Genomic DNA, 10,321 nt, shown 5'->3' with positions numbered 1-10,321 from the left:
ATGACCTGCTTGGGAATAGTTGCAACTGGAACACTAAAAGTAATAGCCTAAATGGGACTGTTGACACTTTGATTACTTGGCGATCCAGCAACCACTGACTATCAAGGAGCATTTCTAGACAGAACCTGTCCTTTTAGGAAGAATATAGTCTGATCCAGCATAGGCTGAATCCCCCAGTTTTGGCTATCTGCTGATCAAGAACAACTCTGCTTTTATGGATTTAATTTCTCTCATTCAGCCTATAATGAAAGGGTATTCATTACATGACTTGGAGTTATATGGTGAGAAGGAGAAGAACTTCTAGTGGTTCATCTAGTGGTTCCAAGTAAATGTTAAACAACACAGGGTAGAAGAGGAAAACCTGTGGGACACCATAGACCAATGTTGAGATGTCATTTGGTTTACCCCCAGGTCTACTTTCAGCACATGAGAATCACTGCAGATCAATTCCGCTAAGGCTCAGACCCATCAAGGAATCCTGTACAATGGCTGATAGTATTATTAAAACCTGTCAAAGTGTTTTAATAATAGGTGAGGAGAGGTTAAAGCTGTTGGAATTATCAGGGGTCAACTCAGGTTGTCTCACAAGCATAGTAAGGGGGTTTCTCTAGTAGATGTATCTCTATTGTGCTTGTGGGATGTCATGTGGGTCACCTGATTTCCACTGCCTCCTTCTTCTTGGGCTTGGGGATTAACAAATCCCCATTACCTCATAGGCAGACGTGCAAGCAGGAGGTGCTGCAGAAAGTAGCTCTCACCCTTCCATCTCGCTTGCATGAAGACTTTCTATTCTACATAGAAAGTGTCTACAAAGAACCAGTGATGATTAAGCGCTTTCTACCATGAATCTACCTGTATCCAGATCTACTGAATAAAAAGTAAGCTGTCTCTATTTTTCTTCATCTAACTACTGTGTGAAGACTGAATTTATTTCTGAATGTAATTAAGCTTAATGTGCAAATTCTCTTTTGGTTCATGCTTCTACTTTGCAAGATTGCTGTTAGCTGCTTGGAGTTCTTTTATTAACCTTTAAAAACTCCACCAAAAGCATCACAATGCACACATAGGCAAGCACAGCTTTGTTTCCTTCTTGCATTTTCCCAGGTTTGACTCCCTAATTTCTGCTGCAGGTATTGTTACAGGAGTGTGGTGGTTACATCATTTGCCTACCTCCAGAAGGTCAATTGGCAGAAACATTTTTTTCCTCCCCAGACCTGTCTACTTTTTTCCATTCTTTTTTAAAAATCATCCTTTGGTACACTCTTTCATCATTTTTGTTGTCATTTGCTATATAAAAGTTTCATCCTGGCTTCCCAAAAGGCCAAATGGATAAGAGGGAGGGAGAGAGGAAGGAAGGAGATTCTAATATTTCAAGAATGCACCAGTGGACTGATTAGGAAAAAAACCCAATGGATAATTCAGGGAAAGAAAATGAATAATGTAAAAAACTCTGTTTCTGCTGGTTTCAAACAGTAGCTCTCTGCATGTTAGGCCTATGTTGTAACCATGCACTACTGGAACATTACAACAATGTTAGCTGCAGCAGGCATTATAGTGTCACATTTGGGAAAATGGAAGAAAGAATTTGTTTTAAAGGTGACTGTTACGTGTGTCTGTGCATTTTGTTGCTTTAAGTTTGTAAGCAGCAATTGCCTTCAATAGTATATATAAATAGCAAAGAAACAATAATAAAACCCTAATAAATAATAAAGGTATTTGTGAATGAGGCATCTAGTTCAGCAGCCCCTAAGAAAATGGCTGTTGAGAGTAGCAATCAGGGACAGGAGGGAAGGGGGCATTCCTGCCACTGCACCCAGGAGTCAATCAAAATACAGGAGTTTCCCTAAAAGGTAGTAAAATGCAGCAGGCAATCTGGTCAGCACAAGCCAGCACAAAACTCTACTGCACAGAGCAGGAAAACACAGGTGGAGAGGTGCTTTTTAAAAAAAATAATTTTTATTAAAGTTTAAAAGTACAAAGATAATACAAACTAAGAAAAATACAAAAAGAAAATATAAAGAGTGCAGAGAATTTTTTTTAAAAAAAGTTTAAAAAAGAAAAAAATATATAGTCAAGAAAAAAGAAAAGTGATATATAAAAAAATGAAGTTGGTTTATTTGATCAAGGTTAAAATATATATGTTGTTGTTTCTGGTAACTCTTATTGGATTTTTGTTGACCAGGGCTAAATGATGAGGCTTTAAAGATTTCTTTATAGACAAGAGATGCAATAAGGAAAGAAGAGATATTTTGTTGCAGTTTTGGAAAAAGTGATAAGTTACTATGTTAAAAGTAAAGGAATGGAATATAGAGTGGGTTTATTTGATTGAGGTTATATATGCTGTTATTTCTGGTAACTCTTAATGGACTTTTGCTGATTAGTTCTGAATGACGAGGCTTTAAGAATTTTAAGAACCGCCTGTGTGGCCTCTCCTGCCTCATCCAACCCGACACTCCCCGTGGTTCACGGAGGAGCTGAGGGTTTTGAAGAGGCTTAAGAGATGCCTAGAGCGCCACTGGAGGAAGACAGTCTTGCCCCCGGAGGTGAGGCAGGAAAGTGAATAACCATTCTTGGGGATGGCTCGCACCCTAGAGTCCCTCCCACCAGCTTGGATTTTATACCTTCTTGGATTTTATTTATTGTATTTTATAATAATTGTGATGTCGTTGTTTTTATGAGATTTCAATGTTCATATTTGGAGCCTGATTTTATTGTAAACCGCCCAGAGTCCCTCTTTTGGGGGAGATGGGTGGTAATTAAATTTGAATAATAAATAAATAAATTTGTTTATAGATAAGGGATGAGATATGGGAAGAAGAGATCTTTTTGTGGTAGTATCAGAGAAGGTGATAAGTTACTGAAATTGTTTGTTCTTGTCATGAAGAAGGTGGAAAGGTGCTTTCATGGTGGACTGGGGGTGAGTTGAGGACCATATTACCTGTTGCTGTCACCTACACTCACAATGGGGTATCCAGAAAGTGCAGATCAGCCTTCAAATTTTGAAATACTTTTCTGAAGGAGATCCAGCATTCAGGTGAGTTTTGATATCTTATCTACATAGACACATTTTAGACTGCAGTGGTGAAGACACTTACTAGGGAATAAATCCCATTGAATATTGTTAGTATTTTTATCAGAATATACATTCATAGGACAGTATTGTTAATATTTAATGACCTGCTGTTGTCAAATTTGCAATGGTCAGGCAATTTAAATGTTGGCTCTGTAGATTTTCTTAAATGTTTCAGCTAATTTTTAAAAAATTGTTTCTGTAGGCTATTTTGAGTATACTTATTTTTTAGTTTTTTATCCTGCCTTTATTATTTTTATAAATCACTCAAGGTGGGGAACATACCTAATACTCTTTCCTCCTCCTATTTTCCCCACAGCCACAACCCTGTGAGGTGAGTTGGGCTGAGAGAGAGAGACTGGCCCAAGGTCACCCAGCCGGCTTTCATGCCTCAGGCCGGACTAGAACTCACAGCCTCACAGTTTCTAGCCTGGTGTCTTAACCACTAGACCAAACTGGCTTTACCAGTTTTACCAAGCATTGGAAGACACCTTGAAATAACAACAATAACAATTTGGGAACAATGACTGATACCCTTGCTGCTCTCAGTGATGTGGTACTGGATCAACATTTTCCTCAACACAATGAGTGACTATTGTTCAAGGATCAATGAAAAAGCAAAGCAAAGCAAAGCAAACCAAATCAATTCTTGTCGTAAAAAATAGGGTAATAACAGTTCTGTGGGCCCAATGACTCAGAAATATATTTTATAGAGGATTTTACAGAGCATCATGAAGACATCATTGGAAATGAAAGATTTACAGAATATATTTTAACCATGCCTTAGATAAGTACAAATGGGTGAATTCAGGATACTTTCCTCTCCCCATTTTTATATCCTTTTAATAAAGGAAACTATGTCTTCAACTACTGGTTTTGTATATGAAAATTCAAAAAACCCGGTGTCAATTAATGTTATAAATCCATGGACTCCATCTTTTAGATGTTTCCAAGTCACAGGCACAGCATTGTCCTCTAGTCGTTTTTTATAGAGCAGTCCATCGTCCCGTAATATGTCATATTCACAGGTCAAAACGTATGTCTCAGGAAGTTGTTTTATAATGACATCCTCGTCGAGAATTGGTGACAGCATCGTCTCATCATTCAGTTTGGTTATTTCATACAGTTCTTTAGAAAACGGAGCTGGTGGTGGGGGTTCATAACCTCGGGCTTTAAATTCTTCGGGGATAAGATCTGCACTAATCCATTTCTTGAATTTCAGCTTCATTTCTTCAGGAACATGGGCATTCCTTGCAAGATTTTCTAGGTGTACACCTTCTCCCTTTACATATTTTAAACCAAGGTTTAACACCCGCTTCCTGGTTAAAAAAGGACCATAACGGTTTTGAAGATGGGATGGCAGCAGTAGGTCCAATATCTGCAAGAAAGGATATATCAAAATCTGTGCTCGGATCTTTGGCTGGTTCCCTTTCTTTGCCAGTTCTCGAGAAACAGCAGCAGTCAGTGTTCCTCCACTGCTCTCCCCAGCAAGGAGAATGCAATTTGGATCTACTCCGTAGTCTTTGGCGTGTTTCATAAAATAAAGAGTGGCGGCTAAGCAGTCTGATAACTGGGTGGGATGTTGGTGCTCTGGACCTAAACGATACCTGTAAGAACAATTAGACTTTGTCAGACCTTGAAATCTTCTGCAGAGGAATTAGGCACCCTGAGCCAGCCTAAATAGGCAACATATTGTTGGGCTTCACTAAAGGGTAGCGCCTCATCAATTGTTTAGCTTGTTAGTACACTTTTACCATTCCAATAAGGAGATGCCAGTTGCTACTTGAGCATCTTCTGCTTAAGGATAATATTACAGGTAGTCCTCACTGACAGACCGCCAATGGGACTGGCAACTTTGTCACTAAGCGACATGGTCATAAAGTGAAATGTCACGTGCCTGCGCCAACTTAAAACATCAGTTCCACTTCGATCGTTAAGCAAATCACACGTGATTGTTAAGCGAGACATCATGCGACCATGACTTGTGACTTTCTGCCTGTTTCCTCATTGACTTTGCTTGTCAGAAGCCAGCTGTGAAGGTCACAGATGGCAATCAAGTGACCGCAGGGATGCTGCAATGGCCGCAACTTTGAGGAACGGTTGTAAGTCTCCCTTTCCAGCATCATAACTTTGAACAGTTGCTGAACAAGTGGTTGGTAAGTGAGGACTACCTGTATTGCATTATTATATCATCAGCCCAGTGGCCAAAATAAGTAGGAAAAAAAAGTAGAAGAGACTTTCATGATGAGATGTTTGCAGCTATTTGAAGTCAATTTATCTCACTAAGTACATTTGCTTCATTAATTTCTTTCTCAAAGATAGCATCTTAAGGATAGCATGTCTCTGCCACCAGGGGGCACACTAAAGGAAAAGTCCTCAATACCTAACTATAATTTGTGTAATTCTTTCCAAAGAGATCTTGAAAAAGATTCTTACTCTGACAGGGCTCTGAGCTGCAGGCAAAGTGAATTTGGAATTGTGAGCCTGATTTGCATAAGGAGAAAGGAATTCAATCAAATGGCATATTTGGCAAAGGTACATAATGTGTGGTATTTTGTTCTGCAGATCCTTAAAGTACTTTACTCTGCTTCCCTTTGTAGAGAAAGTCCAAGGAAGGGTATGGGGCACTAATCCCTTTTGGGTCAGTTGGGAAAGAGGCAGAAATAGCCATTTTCCCCTTTCCTTTCCCCCTTTACTCTTATGATTGGAGGTGAGGGGAAAGAAATGAATGTCAGCTCCAGGGCTGACAGTCCTCCTTTTGGAGAATAGAAAAACTGCGGCCTGTGCAGATCCAGATGTTCCCCTGATTTGCTCCAATTAGGCTGCTTTGCCTTTCCTGATGTTGAAACACCACAGATGGAGACAAAAAGCCACTGATGATTCTGTGATAGCTGGTTGGAGAGAGAACTGGGAGACTGAATTTCTCTCTGAAGCTAAAAATATACTCTGTGGTGCCTGGGATGATCTTCCAGGGACATAGAACTGCAGCCAAACTTATTAATTATTATCTGTAATAGATGTTTACTGCATCTTTCCATCAGGTAGTGCCCAAGCCTAACAACTATAAAATACACAATGAAATGCAAAAATATTAAAAGATGCATAAAAATAAGGTAGACAAAGCATATAAATAAAATTACTTACTCTACATATACAACCACTGAATCACTTTCTCGAGCAAGATGGCAGCATAGTCGTTCATAAGTTTCTGGGGAAAAAAAAGTACTAATGCTCAGGTAGTCCCTCATTGCAAACATGTCAGTGATACTGTTTTGTTTCAGAAAGTAAACACTTTTTTAGGCTGTATTTTTTCTTATTTTTTTCTTCTTTGTAAAGCTTAATGGTGGATAAAATTTAGGGGTCAATCAATTTGAAATCAGTGAACAGCAATATCTGTTGTTATGAATTTCTAAATGCAGTGAATTCAGCGAGCTCTGACAAAGCAACATGAATTTCTGTGCATGCCTTTTTGCTACTTTTTGGATTTGGACCAGAAGATACGAACTATCAGATTAGGGGACTATTCACGTTGAGCATTGAGAAGCATCTTCAAAATTGTTTTGATATAAGTTACAATATTACTTTGAAATAACTATTATTTACTGAAATTGAGCAGTTTGCTTTAGACTGAAATTTCTCCTGGAAAAGAAAATCTACTGGTGGGGTTAAAATGAAAAACTACGCTCAAGATTTTATTAATGTATCTGTCTTCATGACAGAGCTGATGGTACATCTTCATTTAGCCTGCACTGCAGGGAAGGTTTAACTTTACAGTCCAATCAATTAGTTTCACAGATAGGGATGTGCAAACTGAGCCTGAAGTGGTTGTTTCTGGTGTCTGAACTCAGAAAAAAAACCCCACGGTTTGGAAGAAGGGGCAAGGTGATAGTAGGCAAGAGGGCCTCAACTGATACCAGGTTGCTTTTGGTAGAACCCAGAGGTGGGCTGGGGCTACTGTTGAAGGCCACTGTAAGGGCACTGAAGAGGAGCCCTGACTCCCAGAGCAAATTCTGGCAGCAATCCAGCTTTACCAACCTGACTGATTATGAACTCAACCCGATCCTAATATCTTCAGGAGCAGACCTTCTGAAGATGTCTCTGCTTGTGAAAGACCATGTTTAAAACAGATGGAAATCTTTTCCTGGGCATAAAATTTAGATTTACATGTCTATCATTGCTCCTCAACTGATGCTTTGTTTATACATTACAGTTTCTGTTGATTAGTTAAGGTTCTTGTACTCAGATTGTTTGGACATCCAGCAAATATTTATTTTATTATTTATTATTCAGATTTAATTATCACCCATCTTCCCCAAAAGAGGGACTCTGGGTGGTTATGGATATAGCATGATGGTTTAAGTGCCTAGCTATGCATGTTCCTAATTCTGGCGGATCTATCCTTTTTCTTTCTTCTTCCCTTGCTTCTTCCACAGTAATGTTGATTACAAATATATTCCATCTATGTAGACTGTAAAAGGAAAAGTTAATATTATATGAAATATCTTACTGCTGGATCCAAAGATGCCACATCCCCCATGTAGGTAGAGCACTCCTTTTTTCAGCCCAGTATTTAGCTTTTTTGGCTGGTAAATCCTTACTGGTATGTGTTCAAACTTTGAATCTGTAATGAAGAGCTTTGAGTCCTTCACAGGTGGTTGCAAATTAAGAATAAATCTTATGTACTGGATTTGAGTGCAGATGCCTAATTTCTCAAAAATCTTGCCCTATTTTACAGTGAGAAAAGAGTGGTAGATTAGAAATTATGAATAAAAATAATTACAGCAAATTCTAAAATAAATGATAAATCTTAATTTATAAATATTTTTCACTTGTTGCACAACATAAAAAACTTTGATGGGCATAATGTGGCAGTTTAAGCCATTAGTGGTGACTGTACTCAAACTGGTACAATGCAAGTTTTTTTCCCCTCTAACAGCAGCATTTATAATAACTAAATGCTATTATTGTAAGAATATCCTCAGAACATAAGAGAACGTTAAGAAAATCCACCCATGAAGCTTCTGTGTAAGTCAGGGTTTCCCAAACTCTGGGGGGCCCAGGGGTGGGGTGAACAAATCTGAGAGGAAGCACACTCACTCTTGCTCTGCCTGGGTGTGGGCAGCCTTCGCTGAGCTGTCGGTGCTAGACTGGGATGGCAGGAGCTATGGATCTTAGTCCAAAGCCATTAAAGGGGAGCCCTAGTCATGGCAGCAGTGACCTAGCTTTGGTATGCTGCCTAACTGCGCTCTTGCTCTGCCTGGCCAAGCTGACAGCTGGATTGTCCAGGGAGAGTGGGTGCCTTGTACAGGCATAGCGAACACAGTCTGATGTTATCATTCATGAATTAATTTAGGGGTTAACGAATCAAAACGTTTCAAACCATTGGTGTAAATAATTGTGGCCAGATCTGCCATGTTCAAGAGAGTCAGGGCCACTGCAGTTGAAATACTCACTGAACTCAATTACTGGCAGGCATTCTTGGTTGCTGCTGCTCCATGAGCATGAATAGTCAGCACTGGAGGAAGCTGTGAACCTGAGTCTTGAAGGGAAGGCAACCCATTCAAGGCAGATTGTAATTCCTAAGGTTGGGTCAGTCAGTGCACAAGATTGCATTCTAAATTTAACTAAACTCTAGGATTTAACATATAGACATTTAATTCATACTTCGCTTTTTCAGAAAAAATGCAGTTCACAATATACAGGTGAAAACAACAAACAGTATTGTGTTAAAAAGGGATCCTGCGTAGGCATTTCAGCTACTGCATTGACATCTATTTATTTATTTATTTATTTATTTATTTATTTAAAATATTTATATGTTCACCTACCTTATACAATACGATTCTGTGTATAAGGTGTATGCTGTAGGTGTATGCTGTACAACCACAGCATAGAAAAATAAAACACCCCCTCCCCCATGAGTTAAAACCATCGTACACAAGCAAGATGCTGTAGCACTCCCATATCAAGTACACAGGTTCTAGATTCAACTCCCTTCCTGGCCCAGTGCTTGGGGAAAGGCCAGGTCTTCAGGGCCTTCAGGAATTACATATTTCAAGTCATATTATTTCAACATTTCAGTAGCATTCATGGAAAATAAAGTAAAAAATAAATTTGGCATACTAAAAAACATCAACAATAATCAAGGTTTTTTAATGTCATCAAACTGGTTTGACAAGCTTCATCTTAGATTGCCTCACCCCATTTCTTTCCTGGGGCAGTCTCTCATATCATGGCTCAACTCGCATTAAGTGCATTAACCAATTACTCTAACTGAGAGCTGCCTTCTCTTCTGGAATTTCCAGAAGAAAGTCCACTATCTCAATGAGTGGTCTTAAGGTAGGTATGGCAGCTCCTATAAGTTTGGCTTTTGAACTTAGTGGCTGGATATGGATCTTGGCTTCTAACAAAACCAGTCTCAGAGACTGCAAGGGAAAACTATTCCCCTAGTTTTAGATTTATCAATCATGTATTGTTCTTAAGGATCCCAGATCACATACTAGGAAGAGAGGGAGGGAGAAAGGATCTTCTTACCATATAAAATGTCCATATCCCCATCAAATGATACAGCCAGACTTTGATAGGCTCTTTGTCACCCAGAGGAAGATCTATTTTCCAGAATGCAAAATAAGGAGTCAAAAAATATTTCAGGAACAAATCCAGAAGAAGTGAACAGCCAATGAACAACTGCATGTTCAGTGGCTAAGAAGGTCTGAACTGAATTACTGCGTTTTTGGCAAATGCTACTTGAGAATTCTTGTAGCAATTACTGCAGCATAAGCAAGCTTTCACCTACAGCCAGTTAAGAATGAGTAAGGTTTTGGAAAGGAAGTGTTTATAGAGACTGGAGGTGGAATGTATACATCAGATGATCATCCTGGATTAATTAGTAAATTGTTTTCAGCATGACATCACAACTAGGAGAGGATTGCAATAGAGCAAGCTACAAAAATCCATCCCTCTATCTGGTGGAGGCAGTGTGTCAACACTGTTTCTCACGTTTCATGTTTGTATCCACAAGGCAGTAATTATAATTTGTTAGGCTGTTCCACTAATAATAGTGATATGCAGAAATCCAGGTTCAAAGGACATAATACAATTTGGAGCTTACCTAGGAATTATTATTATTGTACCTGTTGGGAACACCTTCAGATAAAGACACTTTTTCTTGGGATCTGTCCTGACTCCCAGGAAACACTCTGAGACAGGGAACTGTTCTCTAATGTTTTATTGCTAATACATAACAGTAAT

General features: G+C 39.0%; 1 protein-coding gene across 1 annotated transcript; it reads right to left on the bottom strand.

The window, feature by feature from the left end:
• Nucleotides 1-3,902: 3,902 nt before the first annotated feature.
• Nucleotides 3,903-9,763, bottom strand: LOC134494629 (arylacetamide deacetylase-like 3). Its single transcript, XM_063299878.1, has 4 exons — nucleotides 9,605-9,763; nucleotides 7,578-7,794; nucleotides 6,215-6,278; nucleotides 3,903-4,677 (listed from the first exon to the last, which is right to left on the bottom strand). The coding sequence occupies exons 1-4, from the start codon at nucleotides 9,761-9,763 to the stop codon at nucleotides 3,903-3,905; spliced, it is 1,215 nt and encodes a 404-aa protein (XP_063155948.1).
• Nucleotides 9,764-10,321: the final 558 nt, after the last annotated feature.

This window comes from Candoia aspera, chromosome 3 (assembly GCF_035149785.1).
Source record: "Candoia aspera isolate rCanAsp1 chromosome 3, rCanAsp1.hap2, whole genome shotgun sequence".
Lineage (NCBI taxonomy): Eukaryota > Metazoa > Chordata > Lepidosauria > Squamata > Boidae > Candoia > Candoia aspera.
Note: the sequence above shows the minus strand (reverse complement) of the source record. Positions and strands in the feature narration are given on the sequence as shown.